Source organism: Podarcis liolepis (assembly GCF_965112155.1).
Source record: "Podarcis liolepis genome assembly, chromosome: 3".
NCBI lineage: Eukaryota > Metazoa > Chordata > Lepidosauria > Squamata > Lacertidae > Podarcis > Podarcis liolepis.
This window is the reverse complement of record NC_139557.1, coordinates 67,915,832-67,940,254: the sequence shown is the minus strand read 5'-3', so window position 1 is coordinate 67,940,254 and position 24,423 is coordinate 67,915,832. Positions and strand designations below refer to the sequence as shown.

Below are 24,423 nucleotides of genomic sequence, written 5' to 3'. Positions count from 1 at the left end.
CATTTTTATACTCACAACAAATCTCTCTGATACTGATCTGACACTAACTGCTAGAGTGACTACTCCATGCGGGTCTAAATAATCAGGCGCTACACTTTATTATGTTTTGAAAGGTGGTATTCTCAAATCTTGCTCCACTTTTCCTACCTTTCTTTGTAGATTGCGAGCCATGATCTTATTCTCAGTTAACGTGTCTCCTTCCAGTTTGATCAATTGGTCTGCACGAGCCAACACTGCATCCAACCTCATATCAAATCCAATATCCGCTGCCATTCTGTCAAGATTCATCTTTTCAGAAAGTTGATCCAGGAATTTAAGATACTTCAGAGAATGGGAAGAAATGCAGAAATAAATGAAAAGAGGCAACAAAAATACATTCAAAAAGGAAAAGTGCTTTCTTTTTCCCTAGTAGGTACTTTGATAATGTAATTATTTCTATACATAACTGGTGGAATTCAGGCAGGGTTCGTGTGCACAAAACAGGGTCTGCTTGGGTATAGGAAGACTTTATATCAAGACAGATTATTGGTCCATCTAGCTCAGCAGTTCTGAGCTGGCAGCAGTTCTCCGGGGTTTCACCTGGGGGATGTTCCCAGTCCTATTTGGAGATGTTGGGCATTGAACCAGGGACCTTCTGCATGCAAAGCAGATGTTGTACCACTGAGCTACAGTTCTTCCATATCTTCCCACTGGGCCAGGCAGCAAAAAGCCCTGAACCACTCAGAAAGGCTATGCTGGATGACATCGTGAACATGCAATGGTGGTGGAGAAAAACTGCTTCTTTGCCATCTTCACACCACAGGGTAGGTTCAATAATGTTTCTTACGTTTCATTGGACTTGCCATAATTGGCATTTTAAGCTAGTTAGCAGTCACATAAACATAGACACTTTTCTTTAATAAGTGTAGCAGATGATCTAGCAATAACTTCCCCTAAATTCCATATTGATTTTTATCAGCATGCCTTCCCCCAAACACTCAGCCACCAGGGTCACATTACTTCAGCAAACATCCAGTTGAATGACCCATTCCCTCCCAGAGCCACAGTCACAGAATCATCTAGCAGGTGGGGGGAAATGTTGGATTTTGACCAAGCTGTCACTCCCCTGATTCATATGAGAAAATGACCTCCTGCAGACAGTTCTCTCTCAGCACCAGGAAAGTCATTTAAAAAGCAACATGCCCTAAATATGTGTTTCTCACAGTAGGTGGTTTTGAAACTGGGGCCAAGGTTAGCTGGAAGGAGCCTGCATAACATGACCTATAAAGCAAATTAGCTAAGAGGCAATATGTGCAGGAAAGATCAGTTCTAAAAAGAAAAAGAAAAAGAAAGAAAGAACAGCTTGCAGGGATACATATTAGATTAAGCTACCGTATCAGAATTATTAAACGCAGAAGTTGAATTTATTTTCCTGTTGTTCCCATTTATACTATCACACCAATCATGTATATAGCACATTTTTAATGTGTGCAAATCAAAAAGCAAACAACAAGGGCTGTTCTGAATAACGCAGGTTATTGGTGTGTACCAAAAGCAACCCCCCTCCAAATAAATGTAAGTCTTTTAAAGTGCTACAAAACTATTTTGTGTATTAGCTGTAACAGACTACTATGACTACATCTCTGGAGCCAAATTAACCAAGATGGGAAACTGCATAATCTTGCAGATCCTAAGAAATGCACTGGATTTCTTTTCAAGCTTTGCTCCTAAAATTAGCTTAGGTGGTTTGTCAGTAACTCTTCAATCTCATATTAAAAATATTGTTTCATTTTCCCATTTCCCAACTTCTAGGCAGTTCCTGGAGAGCTTTACATAGTCAGTTTCCTTTAGAGTAGGAATGGGAAACCTCTCCAGATGCTCCACAGCCAGCATCACCAGCGGTGAGGGATGCTGAATGTTGTGGTCCAGCAACATCTGGAGGGCCACAGGTTCCCCATCCCTAATTTAGAGGCCCAACTCCTTAAGATTCTTGGTTTAGTAATGTGTACAACTTTTACATTACTAGGATATTGCAGGTTGTAGGTACGGAAACAGTCATGCAGCAAGCAGTGCTAATCTAAACACCCAAGCACCCCATGAAACATCAGCCACTTTTCTCAGCTAGCTTTGAAACTCAAAACTAACTCCTTTTTCTCTGGGCAAATTTAAAAGTTATCCTTTGGGGTTCCTGGCAGTACTCTGCAAGTGCAGTATAATACAGTCGAAGAACCTTGAGCAGCAGTGGTCAGCTACATGAGTTATTCTGATGACTGGAAATGGTCAAGCTTACTGAAAGAATTACTCATTCATCAGAAGATGTTTATAATAATATGATCGAACCAGCATATTGGAACATGAATTCTGTTGCATTTGGGGCTCTCTCTCTAGTTACCCTTGTGCACATACTATGAATAGAAGCTATTACTTTTTGTTTCTCGAGCTTCAAAGCATCTCGTATCACGTCCCCAGATACCAGCTCCGCTTCCAGACACATCAATTGATTGTGAAGTGTCTCAGATTTGTTTTCTGCTTTTCTGGTCCTCTGCAAAACTTCCTGGTGTGATACAGCCTGAGTCTCCAGTGCCTCAGTCAATTTAGCTATTTGGCTTTCAAGCTGGGATACCATCTAAGGGGGGCAGGAGGAGAAAGCAAACTAAAGTCAGAGGCTGAGCTTGAAACTAAACTGTGGTGCAAGAGAGGCATTGCCAAACTTTCAGAAATAGATTACACAACAAATAAGCATATGACAACTAGCATTTTAACACTGTATTTGAATAAATAACAAATAGCTATTTCAAGCCTGAGATTGTTTGCCAACCAGCTCTTAATTATGTATTTGATTACTTGATTGTAATAAAGACAGATGACATCTTATATTGCCAATCAACCATCACTGAACCATCACTGGAATTTGCAGTCCATGTGAGGCTTATAGATCAGGTTTCCTCAGACTTGGCCCTCCAGATGTTTTTGGCCTACAACTCCCATGATCCCTAGCTAGCAGGCCCAGTGGTCAGGGATGATGGGGATTGTAGTCTCAAAACATCTGGAGGGCCAAGTCTGAGGAAGCCTGCTATAGATTGTGCCAGGCTGATTCAGTGTGCCAAGCACATACAAAACTTAACTAATGGGGATCTGTCTACATGGACTTCTCCAAATCAGAAGTCCTTCTCAGAAACAAAAGGCTGGGTGGGGTGGGGGATGAGAGACAGATAGAAGAGTAACAGGCTTTGGACCACAGTTTGTGGCAGGCAAGCTGGACAATGAACTAGGTTTCAAATTGGACAGAAAGACCACATACCAATAAAATATGACAAGCCGTGGTGTGAGAAGCCAGTAAGACCATGCTCTGGCCAAATACCCAGGAACAAGGGTGGGATCTATTAAATTGTAGAACTTGAAAGCAGCTGAGGCATGAGGCAAGCAATAGATTGACTTTTGGAATGAACTACTTAATATATTATTAAAACATATTTGACATTAAAACAGGAATGCTTTTAAGACATGCATTTTACGTCGACTTAAAACAAAAAACCTAAAACCAGGGTAGCCAAAGCCAAAAAAACAGACTAAACCCTATTATGCAAGCCTGTATAAATGATTAAAATGTGTTTTAACTGTTAACTTTACAAATCTTCCATTAGACTCTTATAATTAAGAGTATTAGATTCCACTCACCACATTAATAAGATGGTTTAAATTTAATTGTACTTCTCTGTAGTGGCTTAGGTATTTATTTGTACAGTTTTAGCTCCATTCTCAAAATATTGTTAAATTGTGTTCCTGATTAGCAGATGTAAACCTCGTGTTTGCAAGCTGGCCTGATTTTGCAAGCATTTATGTGCACAACTTTTCCACTGCCCGCTTCAGCACTTAAAGATTGCAACATTTCAAATACAAACGAGTTGTGTTACCCGAGACTGAGGCACACAGGGTAAAGGTTGTATATAAATGCTATGAAACGCAAACAGCAACAAAGAGATGCAAACAAGTGAGCCGCACAGTTGAAAACATCAAGCCAAGCAATAATAGGGCACAAACCAAGCCAGCTGTTCCTAATGGAAAGATGGAAAAACCTGGCAATCCACCACCCAACCAGGGAATGTGGGTCGTCGTCCCCCCCTTTTAGGGCCATTATGTAAAGAGATAGGGCAATGGGGGAATCTCCTTCAAATAACAGCCTAAACAAGGGCCCAAAGTAAATGACAAAAGTCTTTTAGCAAATTTAGTCAAAGCAATTAAAAATTAATGCTGTAACTTTTTAGTTTTGGTCAACAGGACAGTAGGAAAAAAGTCATATGCCAGCTTCCTGTGAGACTTAGTGAAGGCCAGAGATCAGGCAGGGTAAGATCCTTGCAGCTTCCCATTGGCTCTCTGACTATAGCCTAATGTAGCAAAATGGTTCTTGAATTTTTTTGGTGAGGAATGATGAAAGAATGGAAGCTTTGAGGCTCATCTAAACAAAGTGACAGCAGCAGTGGGGTGTTATTTGTTCCCTACTTCCAGCACAATAATACAACCCGCCCAGGGTGAAGGCATTATGAGATACCACAAGAAGATTATTAGATCATTTTAACCTTCTCAAAAATATAGGACCACATAGTTTCCAAAGCTTCCACACGCTAGATGACTTTACCACCATCCTACACTAGCTATTTTAAAATGTGGGCCTCAAAGCCTCACTTCTACCACCTCACCTGTCTCAATGAGTTGTTGGAATATAGGCAAAAATATTAGATAACTTATTTAACAGCAAACCCTAGAATTTCTGTGGGTTTAAAAAGATATATTGTTTGAGCCTTGCACCTAAACACTACATGCTAGATTTGATTTTACACTCTTTTTCTTTTCTTTTTTGAAGAGGCCAGCAGATGATCGATCAAGTATAAGTGTATCTGCACTCCAGCCAAAAAACCTGATAGCACTTCCCTTGGAAAAACAAGTTTGGAGTATGCTCAAGTCTTTTCTGACACTGTTATCTCAGTTCCTGACCTTCAAATAGGAACTCTCCAGAGGCTGAAGTGCACTCTTCCTTATTGACAGACATCATTCTGGGGCCATGTAAGCAGGACAAATCTGTACTATGTGCTTGCCTAAGGCTCACTTTTCTTCAGTAAATCCACACAGTACTTTTCCATCTTTGCTTTCACTGAGAGTGGCCATTTCTATATGGACAAGTATGCACCCTACTTTCTGTGGTAGCCTCAAATGTTTCTGCCAAGCCCACTTGTACAGCATTTCATGAGCCATGGCTCAGAATCCTTCTGGAAAACCCAACCCAACAATCTCATCTCCATTCCAAACAAAAGGGTGCTTAACTTCCCAGCCACCTGCTACCACAAGTCCCAAAGTTTTGTCTCTTTTATCAAAGCTATTCTTGCCATGAGGATATCACTGAAATTCTAAAAGATCTTTCCACTCAAAGGTAACATTTATAAGCTATTACTACATGGAGAGTTATCCCCACCTCACCAGCAGCCTCCAAGACATGGAGTAGGAATAGCACCGCCATTGCAAGAGTAACATGCTCTACTCCAATCATCATCATTCCTGCCTCAAGGGGTTCATTCACCTGCTCATTTTCCAATTTAAAATATAAAGGGTTCTCAAACTTTCTAGCCCCAGGACCCACTTGAGACAGTTGAAAGTACTAAGGCGCATCAGTCACAAAATGATGACAGGTGAAGGTAGAGTGGCACGGTGGAGCAGCCTGTTCAAGCCAGCCAACCTTCAAGACACCTAGGCACTTCAGCTAATTTGCCGGATTCCTCAGTGAACTCCCCACTGGTGCTTTTCACAATCAACTTGCCACTGGCGCTTTTCTTGACCATAGATAGCTATGTATCTTAGGTAACCTCCACCTAACACAATGTATAAGGCTACTCAGAAACTTCAGTTAGTATAAAGCAGGGGCGTGGCCTGCAGGGCCTCCCCGTACAGCTTGCACCTCCCTCTGCAGTGTCAACAGAAGTGGTTTTCAAACCAGAGAGAGAGAGAGAGAGAGAGAATTGATGGATGTGTGTGCATGTATTAGGGGTGCGGTAGATGTGGACGACACCAATTTTCGGCTCCTGGCCACTGTGGACATGCAGTGTCCAACAGATATCCCAATATACAGCACCCCTGAAGAGTCGAAAAGCTTCTCCACCCTTAGTGCAAAAACATGGAAGCTAAATTGTTTCCTGGATTAACTGAATAAAACACCAGTCACAACTAGTGCTGATACTGTTATTTTAACTCAATGCATTTTCAACTGGAAACTACTCTGAAAGTCTTACAATAAGCAAATATTCACTTTGGGTGCTGCACCACATGATATACTACTCAGATGTAAGTTTCATTAATTTCAGTGACTCTTTCTCTCAAGTAAGTGGGTATACACTGTAGTGCAAGGCTGAAATCAATGGGATTTACTTCTGAGTAGGATTCTGCTGTGACAGCTATAAAGATTAATTAATATGGAGACCCATAATAAATTAAAAAATAAGTCACAGGAGGAGCAAAAGTTGATAAAATTCAATATTGCGGTTATTACTTGATTTGTGATTTCACTCTGAGATCTCCCACTAGCAATAAATTGAAATGAAAGGAAATTATACCATCAATATACACAGTTCTGCTCAGTCACTGAGTTCCAGTTCAGCGAAATTTTAACAATGAAAAGCAGCCTTGCACAATATACAGATGGACAGGCCTCCCAAAAGTGAAACTGATCATTTTTATTCCTAATAACTCACCTGACAGACTTAAAATTTTGCCCATAATTTGCCTGTTTCATTTTAAAATGCCGCACATGAAGTCTTCAAAGACAGGGAAGAGTGGGCTCTGGAAGTTTTGTCAACAGTTATGGAACCAATTCTTATCAGTAATGAATGGGAATTTAAGAGACCAAACAAAAAGATAATGATGAAAAAAGAGAATGATTGAGTATTGTGGTGGGATATGCTGTTGTAACTTGAAATCTGACAGGGTTCATATATTCTGCAAAAGCCTTGTGATCTGGCAAAGCTCTGAACATCTAATGCTATAATTCATGCATGCACATACTTTCATCATGAGTTTACATATCAAAATTCTCATGCAACAGAAAGGCCACAGGGCATAAATAATTTTATGTGTATAGATTGTTTTCCACCGGAGGACTTTTCTTCATTCTACTACTACTATTTTTGAAGGCAGCCTCCATCCATGCCACTACTATGAGTGCCTGTTTGCAGCTCTGCCTCTCCCTAGATTGTTCTTATTTAGATCATCTCCCCTGCAATGGAAAAGAGGAAGGCTCTCTATTGTCAAGGAAAGTAGGCTCTGCGCCATACACCCAGGCTGGCCAAATATGCTCAGGCTGGCCAAATTGAAATGTTTAGGGCAGCAGCACTACTGCCAAAAAATGCATTCTCTGTGGACCTGTGGTCAGGGAAAGGATTGGATCAGCTTTGATTTAATTGGACATGCTTCTGCTATGGGGCTCTGGGATTGTCTGCAAAGTACCCGTGCTTACTTTCTGGGATGATGAGGCAGATGCTGTGGTGCTTAAACTCCAAAGCTGAAAGCCTTAGATTTGTTTGTTTCTTGTTGTTTCGCAAAGGGTCTATGCAGAACAAGGCAGCCAACACGTGCAAGGTTTCAATTCACACAGAAAATAAGCTACAGAAAATCAAGCTTCTCAAGCAGTCACAATAGACATCCACATACTGTTTTTTTGCTCTCCTCCATGCGGGCCATTTCTCGAATTTTTTCTACAATGCCCTCCTCAGATCGACTGGCTGTAATGGAGCTGCTTCCAAGCAGGGTGATGATTTGCTCTTTAAAGGCATCGTGCAGACGCTTTTCAGCCCTGACCTCTTCCATGCTTGCTTTCAGGTTCTCTTCTTTCTCATGGCAACGTTTCTTTAGGTGGCTCATTTCCTCCTGCAAGACTTCCCAAGCCCTTTGACTTGCAGCCAGTTTCTCTTGGAGGGTTCTGATCTCCCTCTCGAGGTTCTGCTTAGCTGCTGTGGTGCTGCTCAGATCCTAAATAAAAGCCACAGCAATCATATTGTAGCCCCAATTTCCCTTTTCTATATTAATGCACAAGGTTTGCAGATTCTGCATTCAGCGTAATCAACATGAAGTTTAGGGGCCATGTCCACCACTCACCATACTTTCCTCTTTGAACATCCATGATAAGACAATAAAGCACAGCACAAGCTAGGAGAAGGGAATATTTGGGGATGCGGACCTGGGCTTGCTTGTCCTACTCTATGCCATTCATAGAAGTCTAGATTACATAATAATAATAATAATAATAATAATAATAATAATGAGAAAATATTTATATATTTCATAAAATGATGTAGTCCCACCTATAAATCACTAGATGACACCTACTTTTAATACCTTTAAGATTCTTACATACTTATGAGGATTCTCTGCCCCATCACAAACTCTCCATATCAGCTCAGAATGGCCTTCTGTTTGCTTTGGAGAGGCACTGTTGCAGTAGGGAGTCTAAAATTTAAGCAAGCGCCTGCGCACGCACACACACAAAGTGCTTGGTTCTCATTCATACAATGTGCTTCCAAAACTCACTGCCTCAGAGAAAAAATACTGGCAAAGCAAAATTTTGGTGATATTTAATGAAACGCTGTGGGAGTTTGGCAATAAAAACATTAGATGCTTGTGGACACAGAAACAAACTGTTTAAATTAGACGCAATCTATAAAAACAGCAATGGTTATTAATCCTACAAGTTTAATGCACCTTCTCATTAACAACTGGGAATAGGAAATACTTTTATTCTATGCAAAATGCAAGAATTAGGCAACCAGCTGAGTGCATGTTGAAAGGTTGTTCTGGTTTTTTATGACTTATCTGGTTCTGGATGCCAAATGGGAAGTGGAATGCTAGATTTGAAGGGTCAAGTTTATTTCCCTAATTATCCCAACTCTAAGAATAGATTCTTTATAAGAAGAATGAGAAGTGTTAAGTGCATACTTGTCACCACTCAAACCTACTCTAATTGGAGACGTCACATTCAACAAAATCTGCCTTTGTATATTTTGGCATCCTTCCATTTAATTTAATTTTCCTGCTACTTTTCTTAAAAGATCTTGGTGGGGAGGAATCTAATCCAGCGCCAAGAATTAAATTACTGATATTACAGAAAATTGAGGAAACAATTTCAGATTGCAATATTATTTCAGCAAATGCACTCTTTCCTCATCGCAGGTGCAGCACAACATCGTTTAGAAACAAAGAGAAACAAATGGACAGATTCTTCCAACCACTCCTGTGAGCAACAGAAAACGTATGTTGCTATTCATATGCAAGGCCCAGAAAGCAGCCCCGTCCCTCACACATGTTGGTGCATGTGGGGCACAGAGATTTTTTCCTATTTCTAAAGCTCATACAGAAAAGAAAGTTATAATCTGTGGTGCACTCTTTCATATTGGGGCAATGAAGGACAAAATTAAGGTCAAATTACAATGATATTGGTTGGGATACAGCTTAATTTGAAATCTCTAAAGAAAAACAGGATGATTACAAGCAGCCATCCTGCATTTAATGAGAGAAAAACAAACATTCCAGATTACATTTGTTTCATTCTTTGATGAAGAACTGCAGACAGTTCTTGGCACTGTGATTCAAAGAGTGTACCAGAGAGGAAAGAATTCAAAGAGAAGAACGGCTGATAAGAAGCCTGAAAGAAACATCATCTGAGGAAGGACTGAGGGAGCTTGGTGTGTCTCTCCTAGAGCAAAGCAAGATTTTCAAGCATTTTGTAAAAGATGCAAGAAAGGAAGCAACAAAAAACTGTTTCTCAGAACCACGGAGGTGGGGAGGTTTAAGAGGGGATGACAAGCAAAAGCAATGACAGGGAAACTGATTTAGATCTAACAATTAGGAAAGGTTTCCCAACTATAGAAGAAAGTTAACAGAAAGCTGTGGCATTTTCTGGTTTTCAGGGAGACTAGAGAGGCAGACATCCATTGCAGGAGAAAGAATCAAAATGGGGGATCCAGAGTCCCTTCTGATTTTGTGGGTAGTGTCCAAAGGCTTCCATCCACTGCAGAATGTGTCAGTGCAACCAGGCAAAGAGGAATTTTTCAGTTATTCCCTCCTCTCTGCAGACCCCTGTGCCCCTAGCAGATGTAGGGGAGGCACAGGGGGCTTCAGAGGAAACAACAATTTTCCAAAAATTGCCTCCCGCCCCAGTTCTGCTGATGAATTCCTTCTATTTTCTGCTGGATACTACCTTATGGTTTTCAGAGCTAATATCCATAATGCTCAAAAAGGCAAGGAAAGCAGAGATATCCTAGCATCCATGTTTACTGCATGCAGTGATATACATACTGGCAAGAAAGTATACGTGCTACTTTACAGGAAAGCACCTTACAGCAAAATTCACCAATTCTCATAAAGTGACCCACACTTTCAAGTTATAATGTGATCTCCTACTTCAGAACAGCCTTCTAATCCAGCCTATCCAGTGCTAAGGAGTAAGTTTTCTTTTACTAATTTCAAACTTCGTTTAACTATTTTTGTAGCACCCGTTATTAATTATAACTCAGACAGCAGCGTTTGCCTAACAAGCAATATGTTCATTTGTTTGTGGCACAGCTTTTCTGCTTGTGACGTGAATTAATTATCCAGAGTTAAGTGCATCTAGCACAGTAAACACACAGTACACAGCTCACAGGATCCAGTAGCTTAACAGTGAACCTGAAAGAGCAGAAACACTCTGGTCCTTCTTGACTTTACTTCCAAACTAGAAAACTATTGTTACTGCAAACCATGTCCCTTTTCATTCGTGCAATGGCCCATTTGAATACTATAAACCTATAGTTTGTCAAATATCAGGAATGAAAACTCAGTTCAAACTATGATTTATGATCCTACTTTGTGGGTGAACTGTGATTTACATGAAGCATAGGTAGCTTGGCTTGGATGGAATGCCAAACTATGGCTTGCTATTAAACCGGAAGTGAAATGGCAAAGTAGTTTGTACGAGCACATTTGCAAGCAGTATTTATTTATTATAAAAATTTCTATGACACTCTTCTATGGAAGATTTCATAGAGTTATGTGAACTGACCCTTGGAAATGCTTTTAGAGAAACTAGATATTAATTCAATACAATGTAAAAGGGAAGCGGGGAGTGATAGTACCGCCTTTGAGGTTGGAACAGGTCTCTGTATATAAAAAAAGGATTTTTAAAAAAATATATGTCCCAAGGAGCAACTGAAGATTTATAAATTACTTCAAGTTCCTTTTTGACAAAGTTTTCAGATACTCTGGGGTAAAAAATCCCAAGGAAACAGAATTATTTTTTATAACTTGAATTTTTGTCCCTTATTTAAACAAAGAAAAAGTGACATTGGCAATGGTCTAAATGGCAGCTATCTACCCTCTGTCCAAATGAAAATTGTTCCTAAATTATTATTCTTGTTTCAGGTTCTTCCCATGACACTTCATCTCGTCAAAGCTGTTACAATGATCTTGTATTTTTAAAAGGAGACCAAAATTTGCAATGACATTATACAAAACCAGATAAAGGGGAGTGGGGGCTCCTTTATTTAAATCTATACTGCACAGTGTTTCACACACACCAATTAGCCTTTATCATGATGAAGGCAAGAAAATATCAGTTGAAGATGGAAGAAGATATGTTGAATCAAGTTCCATTATCACATTTCACCCAGTTTCAATTCTTTAAAAAATCATTGTTGCTGTCTTGACTGTTTTAATGGTTTTCTTATTTTTAATAGTTTTTTAAATTGTTCTTACCTGCCCCAAAATCACGTATGATGAAGGGTGGGATCTTATAGGTGAGTGGCTTGAATGCAAGTGTTCAAAACAACTGATATATTAAGATCTGATCATGTTTCCAATATCTCATGAAATAAAACAAAATGTTAATATTTGACAGATAAGTCACTGCTGTATTCTCCATTGTGGTTTTGGCAGGCAGTCTATGCTTACAAAACAGACTTTCCAAAGGGCCATATTCCTTCCTTTACAACAATTCCTAAGTGCACCACAGTTCCTGTAAACATGTGTGACATCTATGCTGAACATTTTAAAAGGGCTTGAATTGAGTGACATAACTGTACAAGAGATCTGGGAAGTTCCATGACCACCAACCCCAAAAGCAGTGTTCTTACTTCAATCCAAATCATTTATCAAATGTGTTCCATGATTTCATAAGTTGTATGTCTGACCACATCCCTTAATAAAGAACATATTTGTTCCTATAAGTACCATCACCAACAGTATAGAAGTTTCGGGACTGTATTGAGTTCAGCTGAGATGTGATCTGATGCATGCCTTGTGTTTTTTTACAGAATCTATGTTTCCTGGAAAGCCAATATCCCACAAAGGTCTTGTTGTTATGCAAGTTAAACGTGACTGAGTTCCATTGTTTACCATTAAAGTTTTCAGACAAAACATAAGTTTAACTTTATATTTTGATGTACTCCTGAAGTGTTTTCAACAAGATTCATGTGACATGTTTATTGTTCCTTTTAAAAAAGCATTAACTCATTTAATGATGCATTTTAAAAGCATTTACCCATTTAAGATCTATTAGATAAATCAGCCTTTAATTTAAGCCAGATCAGCTGAGTGACTCATGATCTTTTCTCTTTGCTCACCTTCTCATATCTAATGCTTGCCTGAACATCTGTTTCAGTAACTCTTGAACTCTTCCTGCACCGAGAACCACTACAACTTTGTGCGGACAACCACATTTGCTTTTACCTTATTACCATTACATGACCAGTTGCTTGAATGGCTTCTGGATTAAAATCCAGTTGCTACAGCTGTCCTTTGTAGCTGCAGTCAACCAGTTTGGGGTTTTTGTATCTGAATCAAAAAAATCAAAACGAGGTACCCCAGTTCGCAATGACCCATACAGAGATGGAGACCAGAGGCAGGAAAATGATTCCCATCTGGAACCTGTGCATATGTTTGTGTGTATGTGCTTACTTCAGTGTAACAGCTGCCCCTGATTACAGTTGCTTGTTTAGCAGGAGAATTTAGAAACTTATCAATTTTTAAATGTCATCTGGCAGCTCTTTCACTGTAAGACGGAAGCTGCAAAGAATCAGGGACACCTGCAGTTGGTATATGCCAAAACAAAGAAATGTCTGTGTCCTTAAGTACAAAGTTTTTAAAAACAAATGGACACTGTGAGGGGGTCTGATCTGGATTGAAACCCAAGTATGGAGAGTAGGGAAGCTTCAACTCATTTTCTCCTGCTATGTTCCTGATCTGAATTTGGATCGAGAACAAGGGTTAAAGAGTTAAAGCCCCTCTAGGATTCCAACTTTCCTAAGGAAAAAACTCCCATTCACATCAATGAGACTTTTTCTCCCTACATGGAAATCAGGCATGGGGCTCCAAGTTCAGATAGGGACCATTGTGAAGTGCAAAAGGTTAAAGCCCTATATGGCAATTTGTCTATTAAAAATGCTTGCACTTGTCTAGTCTGATTCTAAGAAAACATTTTGTCACATATACTTCTCTCTCCATCCCCAAACTTGTGACAAGCGACCACCTACCTCTCTTCAAAGTACTGTAAGCCTTTGCATAAAGACTCGATGCCCCACAACAGAAAAATGAAAAAGACTTACATTACTTAACTTGTCCATGTCTTGACAGCAGGATGCTGCCTGCCTCTGTTCTTTGCTCAGTTCTGAGACGAGCCTCATGATGGTTTCTCTATTTGCTTTTGACTCCATGTCATGAACATTCGTGGTCTCCTGGAGTGTGGCAATCCGTCTTTTTAGTACTTTATTTTCTTCGTGCATGTCACTGATCTAGAAGCATGGAAGCTAGTTAAAAGTGGTTATTTAACACTCTTCCCTCCCCCTTCCTGGTTTATGCACATTTAAATACTCTTGCTTATCAAATTATAATTATTTTCTTTTAAACTAAAGCCATGATCCAATCACAGTTAAACTCTTTCAAGTAATACAAATGCTTTCTGCCATAACCTAAACAACCTTACAGCTCTGTGCTATTGCTATTCCGTGGGTCTCACAACATAGATATTTACACATTACTGGGCCACATCTCACACATCCTAAAGAATAACCATTTCTGGATAAGTATGAAGCATTGCTTTGATCAGGTATGCTATATCCACTCGCTGGGTTTACTACCATAATTACATCCCTTTTCAAGGTTGACAGTTTCTCTACCTCTTGGGCATCGAGCTGTAAAGCAAGGTTAAATGTGTGGTGGTGGTGAATATGGAAGAACCTGTCTTATGTCAAGAAGCATTGCAAGGAGCTTGCTTAGGGCCAACCACATATAAAATGCTAGATTGTGCTCTACGGCATTGCTCCAGCCTTAGGTCTTTTGCTGCTTTCATTATTACCATACATATTAACCACTGGAATACCTTTACCACTGGCTTGTTTCAGGGGGAAAGGATTGTTTGGGTCCATTTGGCTATCAGAATTATATTACCTTGGAAATGTGCTTAGCAGGCTATAGTGGGCTCCTTCTGAATGCCTGGGAAAAGGCAGAGCTATCATTAAGGTAATAAGGTAATTAAGGTAATAAGGGGTATGTAGTAGAATGTAGTAAGGGGACGTGGGTGGCGCTGTGGGTAAAACCTCAGCGCCTAGGACTTGCCAATCGCATGGTTGGCGGTTCGAATCCCTGCGGTGGGGTGCGCTCCCGTTGCTCGGTCCCAGCAGCTGCCAACCTAGCAGTTCGAAAGCACCCCCGGGTGCAAGTAGATAAATAGGGACCGCTTACTAGCGGGAAGGTAAACTGCGTTTCCGTGTGCTGCTCTGGCTCGCCAGAGCAGCTTCGTCATGCTGGCCACGTGACCCAGAAGTGTCTTCGGACAGTGCTGGCTCCCGGCCTCTAGAGTGAGATGAGCGCACAACCCTAGAGTTTACCTTTTTTAGTAGAATGGTGGCAGAAGGTGGACACACCAGGTAAGGGGAAAACGCAGCTGGTTCTTCTGGTCAATCACTCAGTTTCAATAACACTCTGTGGTCCCACAAATCACAGAGATGCTGCTTTTAAATGTCAGGTCAGTTAAAAGGTAAAGCAGCAGCTATTTGTGATTTGATATGAGAAGAACATGCAAACCTGGCATGTAAAACATGGGTAGATGGAGGGGAACAATTGAGAAGCTCTTCTTGATGTGTCCACTAGTTTTCCAGATGTAACCTCAACCTCAACGTGGGCGGGAAGGAGGAGTTGCTATTGTCATTAAGGATTGCATCTCCCTTCCCAGATATCCCTTTCAGCAATCTGCCCATTTTGAATGCCTGGACCTAATACTGGGCTCTTGAAACAGGACTGGGATTCTCCAAGGGATTTTCTGAACTGGGCCTGTGGCCCTGGATAAGGAAATGAGCTTGACCTTCCAATATGAATCTGGATCCATGCCTGCATTTTTTTCAGAACCATGTCCTTTCTTGCAAATTATGCTTTCCTGCTCTGGCACATCCACTGCTGAATATTTGTGGTTTCAGACTTTCTCCTCCTCAAACCCCCTACGACACTATGTATGTCACACTTTCTCATTAGGCTCTTCAATCATCTGCACATGACATAGTAAAAAATAGGAACTCTGGGTTTGGTGTGATATACATACAAATGTGGCTATGTCTCAAATTATGATATAAAACATAAACCTTTGAGAGCAGCATTTCCTGTGGCTCTTCTTTCTCTATTATGCTCATGTCAAAAAAATGACAAAGGTGTGCAATGAATTCATTATGCACCCTGCTGGCCTTAGAGGCTTGGGTCTTGATCTCTTCGGACTCATTCAAATAGGTTCTAAAAAGATATAAAACAAAACAAAAAACCAAACAGCTTATATGATGGACACAAAACAAAGAACATTTATACATCAACACAGTGGAAACTTCAGCTGGTGCAGAATTCAGCAGCCAGGCTGCTCTCTGGGACAAGACAGTTTGAGCATACTGCACTAATCCTGGCCCAACTGCACTGGCTGCTCGTTAGTTTCTGCCTTTGACCAATAAAGCCTTAAACAGCTCAGGACCTCAAGGACCGCCTCTCTCCAAAGGAACTAACCTGCACCCTGTGTTAATCATCTAAGGCCCTTCTTTATGTGCCCACTCCATAAGAGGCCTGAAAGGTGGCAACACGAGAACGGGCCTTTTCTGTAGTGGCTCCCTGCTTGTGGAATGCTCTATTCAGGGAGGCATCACGGATGTCACCCTGAACAACTTGCAGGAAAGGTGGGATGTAAGTGTAATTAAACTAAACCAAATCAAAATTCCAGTTCTAAAACATCTGCCCTCCGTCAGAAATCAGGTCACAAACTATACTCAATAGGAGTCTAGGTCAAACTCCATAGTGCATTTACAAAGGTTTTTACATCATACCTCCCTATCTCTATGCACCAAAGAAACAGGATAAAACCAACAAGCTACTAAGATCTAGTTACAAGCTTCATATATCAGGGGAATGCTGTGGATGTAGCATACTGTATCTTGATTTCAATAAGGTTTTTGACCAAGTCCCCATGATAGTCTCCTAAAACAATTACCCCAAAAGCTAGTGTTATTAAGCCTATTAGCTCTTACATACAAGCTCTCATCTTCCAACTGACCACAGAAACTAAAAAAAGTCAGTGGAAAATACATGTGCTTCCCCAACTTTGTGCCCTCCAGATGTTTTCCAATATAACTTCTACCAGGCTCCAGCCAGCAAGGTGTGGTCCAAAATATCTGGAGAGTAGCAGGCTGGGAAAGGCTGCTCTAGGGCAATTATTTTAGGTTAAGATGTCAGTTTGTTTGATGTCATTACCTGACTTTACTTTCCAGTTCACTGGTTTTCTCTTTCAGTTCCAAATTCTCCTGGAGAATGGCCTGGGCTTTCAGGTCTGTTTGTTTTTTAGAAAAGGCAATTGTTCCAGATTCCTTCTCAATCTCCTGGAGTCTGCTTTGCATGGAGAGGAGTAGAGAAGATTGCCTAGCATCATTCTCCTTATAACTTTCAACGTCAGCCTTCAGTTCCTGAACAGATACTTCTTTAGAGGCTATTTTGGATTTAAGATCTTGAAGCTATAAACAGAAATGGATCATGAAATGCAGGCATGCAAGGGAAATCTCAATATGACCCAGTGCATATTTTAACCATTTTCAAGTATCAGGAGAGGGGGGCATAAGTTAATTACTTGTTATTAAGTTATTATCTTAATTACTGAATTTCTTCCTTCCCAGGACAGTTTTAAATTTGCCTATTCACTTAAATTTGTTTTGATTTCTTGCATCAGTGTATTAAATTTAACCAGCAGGGTGGACTGCGCGTGAAAAGAACAATCCTGATACAACCCTATGCACATGAATTTGAGAGCAAGGTCTACTGAAATCTGTGCCTTTCACTTCTTAGTAAATGTGCATAGGATTGGTTTGAAAGTACCATATGGAAGAAATGTTTTACCCCTCTATATCAATCAGGGCATGTTAAGTAGACCAAGTTTCTTCAAAAACATTTTCTTTGCAAAACATGCCCCAAATGAACTATTACTACAGATTAGTTTTATAGCACCTTCTTGCCCCTAAAAACGCTTCTGGGCAAGCAGCACAGCATACTAAATCTTCCATGTCTGAGTATTTATGTGAGGCTCTACCTCCCCTCACACTTTTTTGGGGGGGTGTCCTTCTTTCAGTATTTAAAGCTTTCTTAAAAATTACTATGATGCTAGCCACTTCCCAAACTTCTGACAAAGGGAGATGATTTTAGCAAAGATTGTTATTCTTATTTCACATGGAACTCATAAATGGAAGCCATCCTGCCTCATCAACATTATTTTTTCTGTATTATCTGAACAATGATTTTTAATTTAAAAAAAAAATCACATAAAAATTTAGTTATTCAAGCTAAGATATGGTTACGGAACAGCAATTTGAGTCCTTAAAGAACAATTCTCAATTTCCCAGTTAAAAACTCATAGAGGAAGATGGAGTCAAAGTGTGAGTTGCAGAAATGAAATTAGCTACTTGGGGAAGGTTTTGCCTTCTACTCACAGCCACAGGACCTTCTCAAAGTGGCTCTCGCACCAAACTAGTTGAACCAAAGTGATTGACTGAATATAAAGTCAATGCTGCTTTATTTTGCAAATATCTGCTGAAACGTGTTCAGGATGAGGGTTTTAAACCAGATTATTAAACAGGAATAAAGAGAACCACTGCAGCATTTACACAGTTAAACTTTAATCTGCACAATAAATATAATGGAACTGCTATTAACAGAATTTATGGAAACAGGTGCTTGAAAAGCTTCAGGTTCACCATATGTTGAAGTGTGACATTTGCACTTCAAAATCGTGGGAACTATACTTAACATGCTAACAAGATGCAATAAGGAAAGAAAATCACTTTTCACTCAAAAGTTAATTAAATGGATCTGGCAACAACAAATGTATTCACTTTTGCAACTATGTAATGTGTTTTGTGTTTTCATGTTGTAAACAGCCCTGTGATATTTGGATGAAAGGCAGTAAAGTAATTAAGTGATTGATTGATTGATTGATTGACTGATTGATTAAAATCAAAAGACTAGTAAACTATACCTCTTAAAGCAAAAACCTACACCCATAATAAAAGAACAAGACAAAGGAACCAACTATTGAATGTACTGGATTTTGCTACAACGTTAAAGTTTATGCATTAAAGCATATTCTCTTACATGTAATTAATGGACTGTCCATTAATTAAAAACAGGAAATGTGGAAAAAGCAAAAAAGTCTGCAGATTATTTTCTTATTTTGTCATGTGTGACCTACATTTACAATCTGATGGACAAATGCATCAGATCGACCTGCAGATCAAGTAAATTATACTGCTTACCCATGTATTGAAGAAGATTCACACTGCCACCCTCATTTCATGGACAGAAGTTGACTGGAATTGCAGCTGAGTCAACACTAGCAATGGGATTGTGTTCTCCACTGCACTTGAGGGCAGCAGGCTACATTAGGGGATGTATGATAAGCCTCTGGCACACATAGTTATAATCTCCAGCAGAGGAGAATGGCCAAGGGACTTGGGACCAGCTTGGGCAGAGAGACTGCTGCTGCCCACATCATCTGCCACATAAGGTGATTGCCTCACTCTACTTAATGGTACCAGCCCAGTCCTAAAAAATGTCCTTAGAAGGTCCAGTCCACACATGATCACTTGCAAGTCGCTTCCACTACCTTCACAACCTTAAGACTAGAAAACCACCCTGAAATCTGAAAATTAGAGGATGAGAAATGCCAATTTTAGTGCTTAGGCCATGCAAATTGTAGAAGAACACCGTCATGGATATAGCAAACACTGTACATGTGCTTATTCATGCACAGGGATGTCGCAGCACTCATGCTTCTTGCCTGAGAACAACTTCCTGAAGCCTGCAGTTTGTGTGCTGTGAATGGTTAGTTAGGCATGGCCAATACAAAGTCTTATTAACCAGGATAAACCATTTTAAAACAGGGAATGCCCTTTTTCTGAAAGCTCAGAGAGCAGCTGCCAGTCAGGGTAGACGATACTGAACTAGTTGGACCAATGCTTTGACACAGTATAAAGCACCTTCAGCTGTTCCTCTGCCATTTTGCTCGCATTCCATTCACTTCAATAAGATTTAAGTAGTATGTGGGCTATGGGACCTGGATGGCTAAGCCAAGGGGAAACAAGACTAAGGTTATAGTCCAGTATCAGTCATTCTTACTGAACTCAGTGAAACTTCTGGTTTGTAGTCTAAGGCCTAAAAGAAAGTTTGGAGACTTCAGAGGAGACAAACCTCTGGGCACAAGCCAAATACACTAACCATGACCAGGATACCTGTAAAATGAGGCATTTATCAGCATGTACCATCTGGTAAGTGTAGCTCACTGGATGTTTTCTGTGGGTCAAAAAGGTTAAAAAACATTTTCATGTCAGTTCCAAACTTACCTCTGCCTGGGAACATTCATACTTCACCAGGAGTGCTGCTAACTCACTACGAGCCGTTTCTGCTGCATTCCGATAGTGGCACAGCTGCTCTCGAGTAACAGGAACATCCGACAAAAAATAATTATGAGCTCCCTAGTGAAAATAGTATAGTCAGGGTCAAAGGCAAAGAATAAGAACTCCTTGTTTTCTTTTCTTCTGTTATTGCTTCACTTAGGATTGCAAAGGACCAATTTTAAGGACAGCTTTCCAATCTGGTGCATGACCTGGGCAAGAAAATCAACTGGGGGGAGTGCCGTCGTGTTAATTTTCTTGGGCCTCTCAGGGACTTTCAATGCCATCAGCCATGGTAGAATTCTGGATTGCCTTGCCAGAGTGGAATTTGCAGCTAAAGTATTATGATGGCTATGATGGTTTCTGGAGGGATTGACCCAGGAAGTGGGGTTGAAAGGCCTCTGTTCTATATCATGGCTATTGGTCATTGGAATACTCAGCTTGCAAACTGGTGCTTGCAAATTGCTGTGGCCCAGGCTTTCCAGGTATTGCCAATCAGCTGATAAGAAGTGCCTGCAACCCCGTGGTCCAGCCACAACTTTGCCTGCCCTAATGGGTGATGCCATATATGACATCAGGTGTGCAGTGTGTGTGGCAAGTGTGTGTGGCTAAGTCAAAACAGCTTCATGGGTCAAAGTAGACATTCTTTTTTTTTTTATAAAATTTTTATTTGGTTTTCTGCTTTTATAAAGACAAAACATACACAAAGAAGACAAAAGACAAAAACATGTATAAAATCAGCAAATCCCCATTTCATAACCTTGTTCCTTGACTTCCCCCCACCTCCCCTCGTGCATCCCAGTTTCAAGATTATATCAGCAAGTTGGTGTTTCTCCTCTTAACAATCTTATTCATCTTATTACCTTTTTTATAATAAAAATTGATTTTCATAAGTTGGACTTAAGTTCTCTTCCATCGATTTTCATTTTATCTTAATTAAGAGTCATCTTAACCAAACCTAGAAGTCTTAAGAGTTTATAAGAGTCTCTTCTTCCCTCCCTCCCATCCCCGGTTTTTGTCCCTTCCCAATAAAAATCCAAATTCGAGATTCTCAGCCTGGGTTCCTCACGTCCGAGGCTTTCAAATCTCTTTCAGTCCCTCTTCGCCTGTCCTGTTGGTAGTCCTTTATGTCAGTCGTCAAGTCTGGGAAAAGTTCTTTCACCATCAAAGTGTATCCTCTTCCCACAGGAAGATTCCAAAGTAACTGCTGAAGAATTTCCACAAAGTCTATCCCTTCAAAGTCTAAGTCCAAACGGAGGCCCCAATCATATTTCTTTATTTTAAATTCCTGTATTCCATTTTGTCTTGGGACCTCCTCCTTCTTCTTCTGTGTCTTTCGCAGACTTGTGGTAGATATGTTCCCAGCGTCTCCTTGCTTGTATTCCGCAGATGTCAACTTTTGGTTGTTGCTTCCCAGGATTACTTCTTCTTTTTCTTGTTGTTTAGTCTCTTCCAGCTCTGTAGATATTGTTTCCCAATCAGCTGTGGATTCTTTCTCATTAAGGTCCTCAATACAAAGAGCAGAGTTGCCTGTTCCCAAGGTCATAGTCTCAAGTTGTTTATTCATGGCCAAGCTCTGCTCTTGTAAGATTCCCACCAGTTGAAACATCCTTTCGATTTCCACTAGTAACTTTCCTTCCACAGCCATTGTATCCATTGTAGTTTCACAGAATTCCCCCTAGGGGGAATCTGGTTACTTATTTGCCTTTTCACCAACAATCCTTTAACTGATTATTGTTACTTTGTTTCCAACAGTTTTAGCTCAATTATAACTCGTCTTAGTCCAGAGGGATCTTAAATGGCAATTTCTCACTTTAAACCGCCCGTTTGGCAGCTTTGACAGCTGTCAAACTCCGCAGCTCTTACGCAGGCACAAAAGCAGGACGTTCCCGAGCCCGGGAGGGGGGGTTGTTTAAAACAAAAGGAAGGTTTCCAAAACTCCGCTCTCCAGCCCAAAATTTCCTTTAGTTAAATCTTGGAAGTTAATGTCCTTTTTCACTCACCCCGCCAAGGGTAGACTCTCCAGCTTAGCTCTTGTGTCGTTGCTTAGATCGTCTGCAAGGGGGGGGTGCGGACTTCCTTTTAGCACACCCCCCGGTCGTCTCCAATTTAAAGTAAATTTTTTAAAGTCCCAATCCGTCTTACTCACGGGTGATTCTTTCAGTCCAAATTTTCAAGGAAGGAAGTCAGCGCTCTCTGGTCATGGCTCGCGGCTTCGCTCTACCAAGGTAGCGATCGACTCTCAGTGCCACGCCACCCCCGTATCCCCTCCGCAGCCTTTAAAAAGGCTCTTTGCGAATCAGGGGGGGCGCTTAAGGCACCCGCCGAGTCTTCAGTCCGCAGGCTTCCGCGCCTGCGGTTTTTAAGGGTCCCCGCGTCACCGGCGCGGCAAAGACCCATCCTCGGTAGAGCCGATTCCCTCCGCAACTCGGAGGGAATCCGCCATTTCCAGATCGCGTCAACCCGGAAGTCTCCAAAGTAGACATTCTATTAAAGTGGAAAAGTAGAATATAGTTTTTAAATGAATACATGTTTGGATTTTTATTTTTTTGGCTGACACAGTACTCAGGATGTTGATGGTATTTTGTAGTTTTGTACATTTCTCTTGCTGTACAAGAATCCTGAATGTTGTTTCTATAGTCTGAGAACAGCTGGCAACAGTTATCCCCCAAAGCCCAATTATCTTAAATAAAAGCAAGGATTTGTGAAAGTGAGAACAATCAAATACGTGCCTTCCAAATATGCTTCTAACATGACATCTGGGTAACTGTTGCATTGTTTATTTGAATAAAATTAAACCTAATGTGTTTTTGGAGCAGAATTGTATTTAACGCTATGAAGAATAGATAAACAGTACAAGTATGATTTGAGGTTTAAGGAAGGCTGGGGTTAATCTTTATGTGTATAAATAATCAGACAAAGGCATCTAAACAAATTTCAGCTAACCATTCAGACGGCTCAACATGCATTCAAGAGAATGTGAGTAGAAGCCCCATGTAAACATTCCCTGCTCAATACAGTGAAGGCTGGGAACTAAACTAACATGGTGATATTCATGGGGATGGAGCATGCATGCCTGCCTCTGCCCCCACCTCCCCAAATACCCACAGATACAGTGTTTGCCTGAACACACCTTGTGTCTTGGCTTCAATTTGTCTACACTCTGGACTGAATGAAAAATAGAAACCTAAACCTTCCAGTGCTTTTATTTCAGGCTTCTTTTCTGCAATTTGTCCACTTGTTGTAGGCAACAAGGAATTATGTGCTGGCAAGTGAGTGGGATGGCAGAAGAGGGACAGATTGTTCTGTTCTTCTTCCCTTCTTTCCACCACTCCTTGCAACATTTCGGTTTCCGTGATGACCACACACAAAGGGAACCCCCTTTCTCTGCTGCTAGCTTGCATGCATGGAAGAAACAAGCCTCATTTCCATTCTGGTTCCAGTCCAGAAGAGAAGGCTTTCAGTCTTTTCCAGACAACATGGAAATTATGAGACTCTTAGGTTGACAAAATAAGGTGCAGGCTACTAACTTTTGTGGGCTTATTTACAAGGATGTTCTGTACTCAAATGGTATGATGCTCACAGACCCAGGAAGGGGTTCATGTTTCATATTGTTATGGCTTAAATATTGTTGATTATTCCTTTAAGCACCTCATCTGAGAGGTTTTTACGCCATAATCACTGCTTTCCCCCATTATTGTATACTCTCCAACTAGCACAAGGTCAAATAACATAGTCTAAAAGCCAGCAGTAAACTTAAGAAAAGCATCTCAGTTGAACCATTCAAATCCTTTCTGAAGGCCAGAACTAATGTGACTGAGTTCCAGAGATTAGGGGCCATCACTGAAAAGGTCCTGTCTTTATTGCCTACTAGGTACACCTGGCATGTGAGTTGTATTTTGTTGCATTAATAAAACACAACAAACAGTACTGGATGGGATGGGGGGTAATGGCTGTTAGATTATGTTTAGCAAGGCTCCTAGGCCTTTAAAAGCTGTATATTAAGAAATTGTACAGCACCTAGATTGTTTCTGGTGCTTGGCAAATTTTTATACATTACTATTTTTGTTTGTTTGTTTGTAGCAGCTCCTGCTGTTTTAGTTGTTATTTGTAGGTTGTATTATTTCACCAACAAATGAGTTTTTCCCAAATGTGAAGTGTTGGCCTGTCTGTTGAATTTCTGCACAGATGGTCACTAAGGTATATACAATTAAAAGGTTACTGTAATCAGAGAATATTTTAGCAATCGTAAATCCACTGAGATCCAAGAAACAGGCTGCATAAAATAAAGCTGGGAAAAGTACACAAAGGAAATACCTTTTGCTCATTTCTGTTCTAAACTGCTGGATGACTGGGCATCAAAAACCAGGTAAAGTAATGAGGTAGTGGTTTCCTCTGCTCTACTTCCATATGAAATGCTGTAGTAAAAGCGGCCGAGAGACGAGAACAACCACTCCGAACTGATCCATGTGCCTAG

General features: G+C 40.5%; 1 protein-coding gene across 1 annotated transcript in view; it reads right to left on the bottom strand.

The window, feature by feature from the left end:
* LOC310702450 (uncharacterized protein) overlaps window positions 1-24,423 on the bottom strand; it is a 62,676-nt gene that overhangs the window by 9,489 nt on the left and 28,764 nt on the right. The window contains exons 10-16 of the mRNA XM_083493932.1: window positions 19,896-20,027; window positions 16,765-17,021; window positions 15,621-15,765; window positions 13,593-13,778; window positions 7,672-7,989; window positions 2,405-2,605; window positions 148-321 (exon numbers count right to left, since the gene is read on the bottom strand). Of these exons, the coding sequence (XP_083350058.1) occupies window positions 148-321; window positions 2,405-2,605; window positions 7,672-7,989; window positions 13,593-13,778; window positions 15,621-15,765; window positions 16,765-17,021; window positions 19,896-20,027 (1,413 nt within the window). The remainder of the gene's footprint in view (window positions 1-147; window positions 322-2,404; window positions 2,606-7,671; window positions 7,990-13,592; window positions 13,779-15,620; window positions 15,766-16,764; window positions 17,022-19,895; window positions 20,028-24,423) is intronic.